Source organism: Opisthorchis viverrini (assembly GCF_000715545.1).
Source record: "Opisthorchis viverrini unplaced genomic scaffold opera_v5_8, whole genome shotgun sequence".
NCBI classification, from domain to species: domain Eukaryota; kingdom Metazoa; phylum Platyhelminthes; class Trematoda; order Opisthorchiida; family Opisthorchiidae; genus Opisthorchis; species Opisthorchis viverrini.
Genome location: NW_008751664.1, coordinates 3380951 through 3399022, shown reverse-complemented (window position 1 = coordinate 3399022; position 18072 = coordinate 3380951). Strand labels below are relative to the sequence as shown.

The following is an 18072-nucleotide window of genomic DNA, read 5'->3' as shown; positions in this document are numbered from 1 at the left end:
CTAGCCGTGGCTTGATTATGCTGGAACAGGGCTAGTTAGCATTATGATTGCTCTGTTCTTGTAGAGAGCTCTTCCAGCTGACTTGAAAGATATGAGATCCTTTGTTTTAACCAGGGTCATTTACGCCCCGGACGTGTGGCCAGAATATAAATAGGAGCAGTCACGCATTACATTTGGTTTGAAATAAATCGTTGAAGTCCAAGTGCCAAAAAGGGCCGAGTCGGATCTTTCGTCCAGATGCGACGACTACCTGCGACTTTTCACTTTATTACATTGACAAATGTTACCTAACTACAAATTTTTGGGTCAGCTCTAAAACAGTAAACTTCTCATTGAAAATCCATAATATTAGAAGAAAACGAGAATGAATTTGGTTGGGTGCTTAATAAACCTTTTACAGTAACATCAGAGCGAGACCGCTGAACAAGATTGAACAAACTCCTGAGATAACGCTGCAGTCCATTACCCATGAGTGCCAGCGCCTTTTAAATCTCAAACACGACACGGCCATGTTAGAAAGAGCCTGCTTTCAACATTGCCAATACGACATCGAGGCAACCTCCCGTGGTGAAAAATTCGAACGAAGCAAAGTCCCCTTCAGCATGATGGCAATGTGGCGAATGGTATTTTGTGTGGTTGTGTCCATTTAAAAAGCACAACTGTTTAGTGTGCAATCGACGTGAGCACAAGAAAAGCCAGTGCCGGACACGGAAAGCTGACCAAAGACACAGTCAAACCCGGAGGTCACGAAGCAGACGGAACCAGTCATAACCCCGTTTTATTGTAATGTTTGCAACATTTGATAACCAGATCGATTCTTGTCGCAGGTGTGTTACAATCAGAACAAACGAAAGCACAATTCGACTGAGCTTGATACGGCTTCTGATAATACGATTGTTTCCCGGAGCACCTCGAAGGAGGTCGGATCAATGAAACTCAGACAACCAATGAACACCGCCAGATATGCTTCAGGTGGTAAGCTCCACCTACTTGGTGAATTCGATTGTGAGATGGAGATAACAGGTCACCGTGAATGTGATATTGTCTGTCTGCTTGTAAGCTTAATCTCCTGAGCATAGATTGGTTCGATCACTCGCGTCTTTTAACACTGCCGATCGAAAAGTTATGTACATCGACACCGATAGGAGAGAAGCCAACGTTCCGGCCTGGAAACCGTATGCTTGTAGGAGCGCCCCGCCCCGGACATCAAAGATGGACTGTTGGAGTTCTCATCAAAAGAACTAATCTGGTGGTCTAAAGCGTCCAGGTGGAACCAATGGAAACTAAACTAAATGTCAATCATCTATTGACGACTGAGTGCCCGGTCCCAAAAGAGGAATAACAGTTACTAGACATCAGCCTGCTGCTTGGAACCTTTGATCTCCCAAGAACAGCACCATGAGGTACCACTTCAGATATAACGTTCAAGAAAAATCCATTGCTGCAACCGAGACGCCGTACCGGTCGCGCAAGAAGACTGGTAAAACGTTTTCAACTTAACCCTGGCCGAAAATCTTACGTTGAACGGCCAAAAGGGGGAGGTTTCAGGAAGGTCAGATTCCTGAAATCAACCCCAGAGCGTCAAGAATCCACTGCGATCCCAAAACTCCACCAAAACCTTAATAGGAAAGCCAGCAAGCACTCAGGTTAGTCAATCATTCAATCAATTTAGCAGTAGCCGAAGGTTGTTCAGGCACGCTACAGAAGCATGATTGAACATGGTCAGCATCAGACATTTTGGGGAAGCATGATTGGTGTTGATGAGTGTTCACTAAACGCCTATCAGACGGCCTGGATCAATGTCAGAAAGTGCCATTTATAGTAGTATCGTTCAGCTGTAGCACCCTCCTGGTGCCTAGCTGCTTTGTCAACTGAAGGAAGCACGGGGGGTGGGATACTGCCAGGTTGCCCAAGCCTAGACATGGGAAGTCGAGTGGCGGAGGTCGGATTCGAACCACGGACCTTCCGGTCAGTAAATTCGCGCTCTAACCACTTGGGCCATCTCGCGCAGGGTCGTTGTAACTTTTTCACTCCCACGCGCTTACTCGCTTGTTCGAAGTATAGCTGTTGTTTTCCCTTCTGTGAGGTTTTTCGGCACTAGGCACTGCGGGGTCAGCAGCAGATACAACAGATCGGCGAATCAGCAGATACAACAGAAGGTCAAGCTTAACAGTACACAGATAAAAACTAGACCTATATGTTCTGAAGGATAAATGGATTCCAGAATAAGTATCTATCGATGTAGCTCAGCCAGCATCAACTTGGCAGAACACTTCTGTATGCTGTCTGGCAGATTTTTGTTTTATAAACATGGAAATATTCCGATGTAGCATGCCGAAGATCATTTAAACGTCGACACTAGCCTCCACAGTGTGGAAAACTACCTTATTTCCCGTAACTCATGGCAAATATTTGTGTGTAAGTAATCACTAGCTCATAGTCCAAAATCCCTTACCACGGCTTCCCTATGTACAGCACACCTCGCAGTAGTAAAAGCCTGCCTGTAGTAATTGCCGGTTCTTTTGGTTGGTAATCTCCTTACTACAAAGTGCCTGAATTCTTCCGGCGTTGGACGGATTTCGTGAGCCGTGACCAGTGATGTATCTCAAGATCAGGAACAAACATTTGGCCTAAGGAGCCTATCGCATAGCGAGTCAGTTTTTGAATTATGCACCACTGCAATAAATTCTGCCGACAATTACGCCATTTTCCAAAAAGAGATCACACATCTGGCCATACACGTGAACTACACCGGTTGGGCAATTGCGGATCCTTATGAGCTATACTAGAACATCCGTGAGCATGCTTGATCTCGTTCTTCGTTATTGTCCCAGCATAACGGTCGTGGGGTTAGATGTATCTAGCGTCACTTTCCTGTACCGTTCAATGGTTATAAATACAAAGGGCCGATCTCTTTTAAATGCAAATTGCGTCACTGTATCAGCTGGTGTTATAGACACACGGAAGCGTTCTCAGCCCACTAACACTTAACCTGACACTTGTTGTGAGTAAGACAGCCTGTCTACCTGCTGCATTTTTAGCTCCAAGTTATGTCCTTTTGTGCGCGTGCGTTATGCTGGCGAAATCAGATGCATTAGCCAAGTGTGTTGCCGTAGTTTTTCTACTTTTGAGATATACGGCATATCCGTCATATATTCAGTGGTAGAGCGACGTATATCCCACAGTTTATGGTGGGCCCCAAATTCCTGAATTTATTAAAGTGTCTGACCTGTGCAACTTCGTGTTAACCAGTATGCACGAGTGAAACGCCAGCTGTCTATATAAAATGACTGGTTGGATAACTGTTACATACAGTATTACAAAGTAACCGGTTGTCACCGGTAAAATGCTCGCTTTAGCAACCGCAGCACATTTGGGTTCACGAAGGGCTTCAGCGCCGTGTTGGAATATGCTTTTTGGCTATGTTAGACGTGGCGCGACCACTTTCAGCAGATAAGGATGCATTGACCGTTGGGCTGGATACTCTGAACAACGATTTTTGTAGCCACCCGCTTTTAATCACGTTGACTGTATAACTGCACCAGAACCATGGATAATTAACCTGAAACAATCACGGCCCCGGAGGCTAATGACGCCGTATGTTCTCTGAGGAGCCACTGAGATCTTGGCCAGAATGTCCTGCTAGCCGCGTTGTTCAAGGATGTAGGCGTAGCCATCTGTCTTTGCCTGATATACTCGCCTGAATCTTGGAAAAGGAGTCAATCGAAGAGAATCAGTGGGTATCCATTTACAAAAAAGGCGGCAATCAAGGAAGGAAAGTTTGGCTCCAGTTTTCAGTTTTAGCTCGTAAACTTTGCATCAAGTTGCAGTGGTTTTAGCTGCTACAAACCTTTTTGTCGAGGATCAGCAGGATAACGAATTAAGAGAACAAGAGGATAAATGCCACGGGTCATGAATGATGGCTTTATTAGTTAATTAACATTGAATTGTTCTTATTGATGTGGCACAGATTAAAAGCTATGCAGTAAGGGTGCTATCTCTGGTGCAAGATTACCATTGACCGAGTGACAAGCCCACATCGGTCATTTGGTTCGTCTAATTCAGTGGTCACAATCTCAAAAGTCAACCAGACCCCCTGAATCACATGTCTTTTTCACATTACAGTGAACCATTGGGAATTGATTAAAAAGCATAAAGTTAACTTTCAGACTAATATGGGTTGTGTTGAATAAATCCGGACGATTAGTTATGTGCTAAAACAGCAGCTTAAGTATAACCATCCCATAATTTATGTTTCTAGGTTTTCAAGACAAGTTTAGGTTATTTTACCAGTTTGCTTTTTCTGACATGTTGACACAGTAAGAAATGCCTTGGAAGATTGTGAACATAATAGGTTCCTTGGATTTTCAGGATTCCGAAGGTGTCAAGATATGCTGAGAGCTATCAAAAAGTTCTTCATACACAAATCGACCTTCGACAGAAGTGCCCTCCCTCCATAGTTCGTGATCGATCAGATAATGAAACGAACTGTGGTTTTCAAAGCACTAATGCTGATATTTCTATTGACAAAGGCCTTGTCGACCTGAAATTTACGGAAACCGCTTTTGTTTTCGAAGACCCAGTAAACACGTCACAGCGGTACCACCGGTGGCAAATAGGGGTGGCATGTTACGCTTGCCATCGATGCGCCACCGGTGGCTAAAAGCGGCCAAAGGTAGCAACCCAAAAATTTCATGATATATTTAATCGGTGGTGCATCCAAACAAATCGGTATCCAGAATATCCCGCTACATTTGTTTTCAGAAGGATTTGATGCAACAAATACCATGTTTGGCTTGTATTCACCAACGGAATCAGTGGCAAAGCTAGCCACGTTTGGACACCGTTAGCCACCGGTGGCACTGTGTTTACTGGGGGGAAAGAGAAAGAGCAAGTATTTTTGTATAAACCAACCAAAGTCTTTTGGCATGATCTTTGCACTGACAAAGTGTAAGGCCATTTTCCTAAAAATGCAGTCACTGAAGGAACCACTCTAAGTGCTTGGAGAGGCTTCAGGATTGTGGAGTCTACTTTCTGTCTTGGGAGTCGTAATAGTTTGATTTGTATTGTGACAGATAAAGTAAATGCACTAGTTCTAAAGCTTTGGGTTATGTGTGCCGAATTTTAACGCCTGTGGCGACAGAGAGGTATATATCTGTCTGGTGCCAGCGAATCCACGCCTAACTCTTAAACGGGTAAGTAAGTCACCGTCATCAGTGGTCAACACTGACGCATTACTACCGTGGATATCATGGCTGTACATGGGTTGGGATACCGTTCTGGTGCCCAAACATATACAAGAGGATGAGTAGGGTCCTCAGCAAAAGTCTTAGGCTAAAAAGCCAGACCACAAGACAGAGGTGTTTGGAGGGAAACGCAAATCATTACGATTTCTACGCAACAAGTCACCATGTGTTCCATCCTTGAACCCCGAGGACCAGGAGACTTTGTTCGTCACACCGCTAACCAATGCCCAACCTAGTATGAGAGACTCTGAGTGTCGCGTGTACACCCAAGTTTAGCTGAATGGATTGTTGAAGTTGGAAAACCGGCAAACCACGGTAAATTCCGGTGGACGGTAGATGAGTACTAAAATGTTCAAGCCAACATGTACACAGAAACTCATTCAAGCAATCCGGGTGAAAACAGACAACGCAGAAGCCATTGTCAGTTCTCAGCAGCTATACCTCACCGCGGTTTTAACCGGCGCACCGATAATTATGTGGTCTGCACCCTCGAAGGCGAGTTGAACCGAAAGCGATCATTATTTTAGTATACTAACTAGACGTTTCCGCCTGAGTATACCGCCATTACCAAAAAGACAATGAAAAATGAATTGATTTGTTACAAAACTGGGTGTATATTTGTTGTGTTGACTGATTGCCAAACCATCACAAGTTAAAAATGTATACTCACCTGTAAGTCATTTTCGAAATGTTGCTATTCCCTATGACAACTGTGTGGTTACGTTTAGTAGATTAAAACAAGTCTCAAGAATGGTGAAAATAACAAACTTTCAGAGTGGCTACAAAATATGAACATTTACGGTATTTGACATGTTCGGAGAGTTAGAAAAGATTGAATTTGAACGCACAACCTGTATAGTTCACCGTATGTAGCCACGACGCGATCACGATCGCCCGCATTTCGAAACGTCAATGGTAGTTCGCTACTAACATGCCCAAGCCCCTTATTGGTTTATTTTCATGTATATTTTTCGAGAGGTCTTTTGAACGCATTAAGCATATAATAGCTGGTTTAATTCATCTCCACTAAACTGCATTTTCAAAGCTATAATAAAGAAAACTGTTATTCAGTGTGTATTATGTAAGAATGCATAACAGGTACAAATGCGCCCCGCAAGAGTGATCACAATGCTTATTTATATTTACTCTCGTAACTACATGCCGAAGCCTGAAATCGAAAAATAACATTCTGCTTGTCATCTATTCTGATTCGCTATTTATCACTGTAATCAAAAAAAAACTTATTCCATTGACGTGAGAAGCTCTAGACATGTTTTGATACTCTCACCAGCAGTCATTCCATCAGTCAATGGTAGGAAGTGCTTCCAATGCGGCCCCATCATTTCATGGTCTTGGGCGGCTCTACTCTGTACATCAGTCGGTCTCGCTTTAGGAATTAAACGAGGTTTTCGTTAGAAAAATTCCGACAGGCCAAAGGTGCCCTCAAAAATTTTTTGACCATAAGTCTTATCTTCCAACTGCGACAGGTACATATGTTTTCAGGACCGAATTGGCAGTGGTCGTTGGCCGTTTTTCAATGGTAGGCCTTTCGACCAATGAGAGGTGGGTATTTTCTATAGGTTGAGTGCGGAGTCACGCTGATCGCTGTTTGCGATGTTGTGTCTCCGTGGTCGACGTCGGCCTTGATGCTGATGCACTGCATCTCCTCGGTGTTCATGTGCGTAGTGTTCTACACTGGATTATTGTGTCATCGACCGTTTTACTTCATATGGGGCGGGGATAGTCCTCGGAGCTTCCGAACTTGTTTTTATTCTGGCAATTGAATGACTGCATTTCAGCGTGACTTACATTCCGCTACATCACATTGTCTGTTCAGCGTGATACTCTGGGTGCCAAAGACAGACAGGTGTCATTCGATGAGGGACTCATATGTGGATCTAAAAAGAGTTACTATACTGTTACAGTCTCCGGCATCTCGTCCTATTTAACTGCTTCCTTCCAAACCATGAATTTCTCGAACCAATTTCTTGATTCATGGAACTCTCGGTTTCCTGATGCCATACAGCTTCCCCAGTTAGAGTGCTTGAAGGCGGACCAATTTGGTTCTCTCTTAGAGCAGAAGCAAGCGATTGAGTTCGAGGAGTCGAAACGATGTGCGATTATCGACGAACTGAAACAGCAGTTGGACCATGAAACTTTTGTCGCTGATTTCTTGCACAAATGCATCCAGAAGCTTGGGGCCATCTCGCAAGTCTTCAATGAAATAGATCAAAGTGATTCCAAGTCTAACTCCTCCTCTGGTACGACCGGGCGACTCGTGGGTTCTAGTACCTCCCCAACCTCATCGGTGAACGGCTCTCCCGCCGCTCAGAACAGTAAATTCTTGGCTTCTTCATCTGGATCGACCTTTCCACTCTTTCCACAATGCATAGCATCTAGTTTTATCCACTCAGCCTCTCCTTTGCTCGCTGCTGCTGCTGCGACCTCAACGTCCCCATTTCTCCTAACTTCCAACTTGCCGCCGTTTCCTTGTGCTGATCCCATTAAGTAAGTGTTGATATCCATTCTTTTTTCTCGTAATGTCGCTTTCTCAGACCCAATTCGGTTCAACTTAGCCATTCTATGCTCTTGTCCCTTGCAGTGCACCATCTCCACCCTCTCGATAGTTTAAGTATACGATTCACTAACTTGAGTAGCGCTGTCCTTGTTTACTCAAATTAAAAACGGCTTGTCAGTATCCACCACTGTATTTTTTACGGTGCGAGTTAAAGGCTAAATGGATGGACTCAATAAAAGCTGTAGAACTTACAGGTAGAACGTTCAAATTCGAACAGCGATATCAGAAAAGTTTAATGGATGCGGGAGACTCACTTAGATACACTAATTTGGCTCCATTCTGGTTCCGTCAATATTACTGTGGTCGTTGTTTTTGCTTTACACCCCCATTACCGATGCTAGAAAGTTGCAATCTTGCAGCTAGTTGCCGGAACTATGGGTAAGTCATCCATGTTTTCTTGTAAATTATGTTCCGCATTTATAGTTTCGAATAACCCACGAAAGCCCCGACAACAAAACGGCACTTTTGGGGGTAACCACGCGGCAAGAATTTTCGAGGGGTGTCGTGCAGGGGCTCGTGGGTAAACCAGATGCCGTCGATGAGTTCATGCGATTACCGCTCGGTGCGCGATTCTGACTGCCTCCAAATCGAATGACCCAGAAGAAGTGGGTGTGAGCGCGATCCCAGCTTCTACATTTCGACCGCTTCCGCCTAGGCTTGGGTACGCTAGCAGTATCTCATCCCTTGTGCTTATTTAGGTTGGCTTGGCAGCTGTGCGTTAAAAATGTGTTACAGCTGAAGGATTATTATTCATTACGGTGGACCGTGGGCATAAAAACATCGTTCAGCTGTAGCACCCTTTCAGTGCCTAACTGCCATGCTACCCGAAGGTTGCACGAGGGCTGGGATACGGCCAGGTTACCTAAGCCTAGACAGCGGAGGTAGGGTTCGAACTATGAATCTTCCAGTCAGTAAATTCGTGCCTTAACCACTTGGGTTACTTGGACCGTAGGTATGGCACCATGTGTTAGCGCAACTGTCCGGAGATTCTTCACTGAGTCCAAGGCTGTGAAAGTCGAGACAGACTACTGTGGGTCGAGTACAGCGACAGGCAATGTCGTTTTGGCAATCATAGATTGCGTACGACGATGTGATGGCTCTCTTGCTAGCACAAAATGCCAATTGTCATTTGTGGGCTGTTCATATGGATAGCCTAAGTCACCTATCAACGGTCTAGTTGAAAACGAATGGGCAACCCGGGCTACATGCCAGAAGAGCCCTCCTGCACTTGGCACCTCGATATTAACGTCTAGTCTCTGTTGTCCACGTTTATTCATCAGGGTCCGACCTAAAGCCGTCACCTTGTCGTGGTGGTCGGGCTTCTGGGCTGTGATGATCGTGCGGCTGGAACTCGGTTCCTGAAGGTTCAACCATGCCAGTAAGGCCAACGGGGAGCAGCGCAATGAAGAAAATTGAGTCCCCGTATTGCAAGCAATCACATCACGAGGCGGTCTGAAGGTAAAGTCGTACTGTCCTCTGTGATAAGAGGTGTTTCTCCCAGGCCACCAGCATGTCCATATTTATGGAAGCTGCGATACTGCCTTCCCCTGAGGAAGGACGGGTTAGAAAAGGTCGACCCCAAAAACCGCACACTTCTATCGCCCTACGGTTGACCGTGACCGCCGGCGCATTACTCAATACGGTCGAAGCCCCCTTCGGCCTGGGCAACCGGGAATTACCTTTTCCCCTTGCAGCTCCTCGCTCACCGGCCTTCTTCCTCATTCCCTCCCAACCCATCGTACAGTGCAGTGCAATCAACCCATCTGCCAATCCCATAGCCGCTGTTCCGTGTCTCAACCATCGCCCAGAAAAATAAACCAAAATAATCACCTACTAACCTCAAAAAATCTGGTCCACGTTGGAACCTTCACTTTCCGTTCTCCATGTCAAATCGGGCAACAGGGATCTCTTGCTGAAACGTTACTTTCCCTCTCTATCGATGTATGTTGTGTCTCCGAAACACGCATACATGACCCCACTTCGGTCGTACTCCCCAAATCGCTTAGGACGAGCCCAGATGTTCCACATTTCACTCTTCGGTTGTCCGGTGATCCTGGCGCAATGTATCCAAGCTGGTTGTATCTACGGTATGGGAGCTACACTCAGCCCCAAGGCTGAAAGCGCCTTACTGGACTGGATACCAGTAAACAGTCGACTTTGCGCTGTGCGGTTGCCTGGCTCAATTGAGATTAACGCAGGTCAATGCGGTAAACGGTGTTTGTCGTATCAGCATACACCCAAGTAGATGGCAGTTCTGAGATCTGTCACGACTGCTACAGTCAGCAAGAAGGACGGATATAGTAATCCCGACAGGTGATATCAATGCACAAGTTGGACGACTAAGTCGGGAAGAAGCACAATTAGGTGGTCGATTTGAAGTCGATGCTGAACGTACGGATGATGGAGAGCGGCTTCTTCAGTTGTGTGCAGATCGTCGTCTGTTCCTGACCACTACAAACTTCCAACACAAACGCACACACCGAGTTACATGGAGATTACCTACCACAAGACACTCATGGACTCAATTGGACCATATGGCTGTCAGTTGTCGGAGGAGATCCTCAGTTAAAGGTTGTCGTTCCTCCTGGGGTACGCAACTTCACTGTGATCACGCCATCGTGCGTGCCCGCTTGGCACTTCGCTTACCGCCAGCATTGCGCGTGCCGAAAGAGAGCAACTCCGTTCATCAACTTCGACAAGTTTCAGTAGCTACAGAGCTGCTGATCTGTCTAGAAAGCTACTGGAAACGCAGTCATGTAGACGACAAAGATTGCTTGGAGAATGGATGGAAGCGAGTTTAAAAAAGCAATACTGGCAGCTTTCAGAACTGTTTATCCAGCCCATCTGACTCGAATTAAACAATACTGGATATCTTCGAAATCAGCAGATCTTGTTGCTGTCAGAAAGACCATACCGGCAACTAGCGACTATGACGGCGCACGCAAGTTCATCAAACACCGGATAATCAGCAGCTTGAATGACAGAACGCTGGTGGATTTCGAAGGGGCAGGAGATGGAGAAGGCTTCACCGCAGGCGACAGCCGCGCTCTGTTTCAACTGATCTGATCAACGGGTCAAAAGAAGGCAGATGTCAGTGAGACAATATGCGGAAAAGACGGAACAGCACTTCACTCCCTCAATCGCCGTCTTGAGCAGTGGGCTGAGCACTTCCAAGAACAGTTCACCTATTCTCCTTCAATACAACCCCTGGAAGAACCAACCGAGCCCAAATGGAACACTGACGCCGACCCACCATCAGCAACCGGAATCCAGATTGAGATTTCAATCCTGAAGCAGGACAAGGCACCTGGCTCGGATGGTCCACACCCCGCGCTCTTCAAAGAAGGTGGCGAGGTCCTGGTGAACAGTCTGACAACCATACTGCAGAAGATTTGGAACGAAAACAGAATACCAGCCGAATGGAGCTCCTCGACCGTCATCCCAGTTTTCAAAAAGGGAGTAAGAACGTCATGTGAAAACCGTCGTGGTACCAGCCTGGTATCCTTTGCATCTAAGATGCTCTCCGGCATTATTTTGCGCAGGTTGATGGATTGTCGGGAAAGACATTCGTGAGAATCAACCTGGGTTTAACCATGGTTGAGGATGCATCGACCATATCTTTACCTCGAGACAAGTTCTTGAACAGTGCCACTCCTTCAGACGTCCCACGTTGGTCGTTTTTCTGGATTTGGAGGCTGCTTTTGGTTCTGTCGATCGTCATCAATTTTGGCAGTGTCTGGTGATCAAAGGTGTCCGTTCCGAATTTATATCCATTATGAGGGCACTATACTAATTCGTGTGGGCGCGTGCGAGTATACGAGAAGCTCTCACCTGAGTTCTCCATGTCCATTGGTGTAAGACAAGGCTGTCCTCTTTCCCCTTTCCTCTTTAACTTAGTTATTGATATGCTGTTTGAAATTTCACTGCCAGCCTCCGAAACCTCGGGTGTCGAAATGATTTCGGGACGTTCCCTCACAGACATTGAGTATGTAGACGATATTGTTCTCATTGGTTCAAGTCCTTTTCAAATGCAAACGCTTGTAAATAACCTAAAGAACCCTGCCGCACGGTTTGGCGTGCGCTTCACACCTGCAAAGTGTAAAGTGCTACTACAAGACTGGGTGGGATCAAACCCACACCTCATGCTTGCAGGTGAGCCAATCGACGTGGTAGATAAATTTGTTTACCTGGGCAGCTGTATAAGTTCCGGTGGACTGGCTGGAGATGAGGTTATTTCTCGAATCGGAAAGACCAGGACAGCTTTTGCCAAACTCCGACACCTATGGCGTTGATGTGACGTGAGTTCGTCTGTCAGGGGACAGTCTACACTGCGGTGGTGCGATCCATACTGCTTCATGGATCAGAAGCTTGGCCTCAATGCGCAGAGGATATACGGAGGATGTTAGTGTTTGGTCATCGGTGCCTCCAAAGCATTGGTCAAGTATGGTGGGAACGTCGCATTAGTAATGCTGAGGTACGTCAGATGGTCTTAGGAAGAAGGAACTCTCCCGCGATAGAAAATCGCGGTAGATGAATCACTTATGCTTCAAAGGTTGAGCCGGTTGGGACATGTTCTCCGCATGCCAGGATACCGTCTCCCTCACAGAGATCTTTTCTCCCAGCCCTGTGCTGAGTGGTAGCACCCTCCCTGCCATTCCACCCGAGGGTTGCACGTGGGCTGGGATACGGCCAGGTTGCCCAAGCCTAGACAGGGGAAGTCAAGAGGCAGAGGTCGGGTTCGAACCACCAGTTTTCCGGTGATTGAAACTGTAGCAGCTGGAACCAATATGCCTATGATGCACGGTTTATAGCTGATTGAATTGAATTCTTCGGGGCCTATCCATCCCCTAAAAACTCATTATCTTAACCCGTTATTGAGCAAGGTCCTATTGTGCGGTCAAAATAAAGCCGCAATTAATCGTAGAAACTTTCAAAATAGGAGAGGTACATGAAAAATGCACTAAGCTTAATCTTCGCATCCTTCGCTTCATCTGCTTGTTGACAGCAGCGTGGGAGAATAACTAGTTCGTTCAGGTGTAACACCCTGCCATGCTGCCCGAAGAAAACACGATGACTGGGATACTGCCAGGTTGCTCAAGCCTAGATAGGACGGGCTTGAACCACGGATCTTCCGGTGAGTAAAGGTAGCGTGGGAGATGTGACCACCTTACAGCATCCGGTGACCAAAACTGTAGCAGCTGGAACCAGTGTACCTATGGTACACTGATTGATTGATTGATTGATCGATTGATTGATTGATTGATCGATTGATTGATTGATTGATCGATTGATTGATTGATTGATCGATTGATTGATTGATTGATCGATTGATTGATTGATTGATCGATTGATTGATTGATTGATCGATTGATTGATTGATTGATCGATTGATTGATTGATTGATCGATTGATTGATTGATTGATACATTGATTGATTGATTGATTGACAGTATCCGTCGGCATCGGTTGCATTCTTTATGGATCTATTTGTGGACCCTTTTTGCCACAAGATTGCGGGTTATATTTGCATATGGTTTGGACATAACGATTCCTGATCCCTGCAATATGAAGCAAATAATGTAGTACTGATTACTGCCAGAACATATGATGCGTGGACGTTTCTTTCTGGCATTGCCCTTCAGCTCAGATTCGCCATCGTATCTTGTTACATTTTGGGGGTAATATGTTGCGTGTCATCTTCATAGCCACTGCCGCCAAAAGGGGCAGCAACGCATAGGTTGCCAATTATTTTTGCGGTAAATATTATCGGCTTTCCAAAGGCTTCCAGTTCTTTCAATCAATCCTCTTCCAGGAAACCAGCAAAGAGTCGGAGTCCATCATCATCTTCAGGTGTGAAGAACCGTGTACTTATACAGTGGTTATAGCTGCTACAATTTCCCTCGCGGATTATATGGGGAGGTAGCGGTAGATAGCTACGCATTGGAGGCGGTAGTTGTGTGATTTCAGGAGTGTCAGTGGGCTTTTCATTAGAAAGATCGAGAGGGAAACGTATTCACCGAGGGCATGGATGCATACATGCTACTAGGCCATGTCTGCCAATGTCGTCTGTCTCGGGGTCCCCATCCAGGGAGATGGCAATGGCCAGCACAGTGAACTGAATGTGATCAGTCCATCAGTCGTGGATGAGTTATTTCTTCGGAAAACCACTCGACGTACTTCAGCATTACTGATAGTCTTTCCGTCAGACTCGAGTAATAACCCGGAGTCGCATATGGTCACACACTGACAATTTTTTAAAGTCCTCAACACGCAGTGGCCAGGTTTCCGACCCATATAACAATATGGGGTGCATCACAGCATTGTAAACTCGACGGACTCAAAGTAATTGGTTCACGATCTTTAGATCGATCGGTAGAATTAGTAACTGAGGAAGGTTTATGAAATGGAAAGGACAATAGCACCTTGAACCGGCCGGACTACATTCTTATCTCAGGAGTTGGTTGGAAAGTAAGTAAATAAGTAATTACTCGTACTAATCCATATTACCGGGTCACGAAAACTGTAGATCAGTGAAAGACGGTGCGGTAATGCATTTCGACTGTCGTCATCTGCTTCGATGGGCGGGACGCTTTGTGTACTGATTTAACCGAGCTCAGCCATCCAGATAAACGCTAAACGCACTGCTAACTGTGCAACGGGGTGTGTGCATCCTTATTTTGGCAGAAGTTAAGCTTTTACAGAGCAGCAAAGCACTGATTTCTGAGTCTTGTTGAAAGTTGAGGTAGAGTGCTTTTGTTAGTCTGACGTCATCAACTATGAACCGTTCATGCTTTGTGGTTCAAACGGTCACGTTTTCGTTCACCGATTAGCTGGGAACTACGACTGGGGATCTGCGCAGCTAATGCAGTAGCTAGTGTCTTCGGCCAGTGAATTCACTGGAGACTGGAGTTTTCCGGAGAGAAAGCTGTGCATGAATGCTCATGACCGGAGCCAGTATTTGTAGCGCTTGGTTTTCCCTTCATTGACATGGCAATAAACAGTACAGCTGAGTCTTCTTACCATGGATTTCATAATTTGCTGCGCAGTAATTTTCTAGCTCGCTGCCTTAATCTCCCTCTGTATTACTGCCTTCGAGGAAATGCATCTACTAGCATACGAGGCAAGTGGACAAGGCAGCGTAACCTATGGAAATGTCGTCAACTTATCTACTACCCGTGGGTTATTTCCTTCGAAAACCTTCACGCCTACTTCAACATTGAGGGCGATATGACTGGTTAGAGCTCGAATTTACCGACCGAAAGATCCGTGGTTCGAACCCGATCTCTGCATCTCCACTTCTGTCCATGCTTAGGCAACCTGGCAGTATCCCAGCCCTCGTGCTTCCTTCGGGTTGCATGGCAGCTGGTACCGAAAGGGTTTTATAGCTGAACGATTATATTTGTTTAATTATCATCCTTAATTACCGATTGTACATTTCTTACAAACCGTGGCAATCATCCGGTCACACATTGAACGTTTCCGTAAGTCCACGGTTTGTGTAAAAACGTGCCCATATTTATGACCCGCTGCAGCACTGTATCCTCAACCCTCGGTAGACAAGCTGAGGTCACGTGTGTACCACAAATACTGCCGGTTGACAAAGCCTCTCTGGCTTCCCCTGTCCAGAAATAATGTAGTCTTCACGTAGAACGCTAGGAAGATAAACACGGGTATTCCCGTGGATGGTGAACAGCCCCCAGACTTTTCATGAAACCATTCCCTTCTGTCATATATTCTGTCCGCCTCTGGATTCCCGCTGCTCTGAAGTGGGCCCAGTGAACTGGAGTTAGATCAGTGGTTAAGGGGCCAGCTTGCGGACCGGAAAGCCCGTGTTTCTAAACCAACCTCAGCATCTCGGCTGCTACTGTCTGGACTTGGGCAACCTGGCAGCATTTCGTCTCTCGTTCCTCCTTCGGTTTGTATGGTAGCAGGGCACCAACAGGGTGCTGCAGCTGAGCGGTCAATTGGGGGCGGTAAAGGACACTCTTCTCGGCATGCATGACACATGGCTCAACCATCTTAGCCGGCGCTGATGAATGCATTCTTTGAAAGAAGTCCCGACTGCTTTACCAAGGACCCGTGTCACGATCACGTTATTGCGAATCCGGTCTCTCTAACCGATTCCGGCTATAGTTCTTAGACATCAGGGACAAGAGACCTGAAGATGTCTCATATCCTGCATCCAAAGTGGCTGTGTGCACAGCGTACAAAACAATACAACACGCATTGTAGTCATATACATTAGGTCCAGTGATATACCTTTGTGTAACTTGGCAAAAGCAGTTGTGACCTCTGAGACTCGTGCGTTGACTTTGTTTGTCACACTGCCGTTAGGGCCAGTTTAACGCCCAAGGGACTTGTGTCATTCCTTGAATTCATAGAGGTATGTTCAAAGACTGTGCGCCCTGCAGCATGACTGCACGACTGGATGACCTAGATCAGTTTCTCTGGTAAGGTTTGAGCTTCCTGCTCTTCTTCAACAAATGAGAAAATTTTCGTTGGCATATTTCACCTTGAGAAGGTTGTCGCTCGGAGGGATCTGAACCTGGGGGGGTTTGAGACCCAGAGTTCACCTCCAACTCATCAATAACGAAATTAAACAAGAACGGAGAGAATGGATGTCCTTGTCGCACACCACTGCCTGTTGAGAGCTGTTGGAGAGCTCCCCATACAGTCTCACGTGTCCACAAGTATGTGAATAGAAAGCGCCTGATATTCGTGAACCTCCGGGGCACACCATTTTGCGCGGGCATGTTTAAAAGTGCAACCCGGTGCGTCTATATGCATGCACGTTGTGCGCTCCTGACAAGCGCAACGAGAAGCGGTAGCATGCTCAGAAACCACGTGGGTGCTCCAGCAAGTATGGTGACCTGGTTGATGGCACCATGCGACGGTCGATGTGACAAGGTCATTTTCAATTGGACAGTTCATGACTGTATGTGGGCTGGGATACTGCTAGACCCCGCAGGCCTAGTCAGGGAGATGATTAGAGTCCTCGACCAAGGCCTTTGCCTCGAAATCCTAACTGCAGGTCATCATCGAGGGTGGGCGTAAGACTGCCACAGCAATCTACCTTTTTAGGGATCAGTTCGTCACACATGTTCCAACCACCAAACTGGAGGACCTGCAGACCGTGTTAGTAAGTATTCTATTGGCCAGCCTGACATGAGAGGCTCTGTGGGTGTCACACATACACCTCAATATAGTTCAGTTCGTCACGGGTCAAACCGTCACACAGCGGTAAGGCCCAGTCTCCTTTTCGCAGCTTCATCACGAGTCTGGTACCCTATTCCTATTCCCTGTGTCCTCGGACAAAACCTGTCCTCCATTGCCATTGGAATCAGACTGCTGAGTCAATGGCTTCAGGAAAGCCCACGGAAGCTGACACCCACTGTTTCGCTGGCCGGGCCGTTGGATTAGAGACTAGAACTTGGATTTCGAGATAATTCCTGCATCTCCCCGTGGTTTGTGGGTCATATTGAGTCAATGGATCGGGAGAGATTGCTCAAACAATTCTCCTTAGGGTTGTATAGACAAAAAAATAATCGTTCAGCTGTGGCACCTTTTCGGTGCCCAGTTGCCATGCAACCCGAAGAAAGCACGAGGGCTGGGATGCTACCAGGTGACCCAAGGCTAGACAGAAGAAGTCGAGATGCAGACGTCGGGTTCGAACCACGGACCTTCTGGTTAGTAACTTCGCGCTGTAACCACCGAGCCATCTCTCCCCGTATTTGGATATCAGGGCTTTGTCACTCGCCCTTGCTCTTGTTCCCGAACCCTTCAAAGTCCCATAAACTGAGTCATCATGGTTCTTTTAGCTGTCAACCACCGGGCCGTTGCCTTGCATCCGTAATTTTACCGGGTATAGTAAACCGAAATCAAAAGGGTCTATTCTACACTGCAGTTTTCAATATCCGTACTTTGTCCGCTTGGAAAAAGGCTCAGTGGTTAGAGCGCGAATTTACTGACCGAAATGTCCGTGGATTGAATCCGACTTGTGTACCTTGACTTCTCCTGTCTAGGTTTGAACAACCTGACAGTATCCCATCCTTTGCGCTTCCTTCGGGTGGCATGGCAACTAGGCACCGAAAGGTGTGCTACAGCTGGACGATTATTATTTATTATTATAGGCCTTACTTATAGCTTGCTTTCGCTTTGCTTTGATATCTGTCACTTGTCTGGAACATTCAAAACTCCGCCCTATCATTAACCCAAAATCACTTATGATGATCCTGTCTTCCCACGCTC

General features: G+C 46.4%; 2 protein-coding genes across 2 annotated transcripts in view; both read right to left on the bottom strand.

Moving 5' to 3' along the window:
* T265_12647 (hypothetical protein) overlaps window positions 1–5941 on the bottom strand; it is a gene marked incomplete at both ends in the record, with an annotated part of 53833 nt that extends 47892 nt beyond the window's left edge. The window contains one exon of the mRNA XM_009164729.1: window positions 5917–5941. Coding sequence (XP_009162993.1) covers window positions 5917–5927 — 11 coding nt within the window. The remainder of the gene's footprint in view (window positions 1–5916) is intronic.
* A 1633-nt stretch (window positions 5942–7574) lies between these two features.
* On the bottom strand, window positions 7575–7772 carry T265_00822 (hypothetical protein; the record flags this gene model as incomplete). The annotated part of the gene is made up of 1 exon (XM_009164694.1): window positions 7575–7772. The coding sequence occupies one exon, from the start codon at window positions 7770–7772 to the stop codon at window positions 7575–7577; it is 198 nt and encodes a 65-aa protein (XP_009162958.1).
* Between the last annotated feature and the right edge of the window lie 10300 nt (window positions 7773–18072).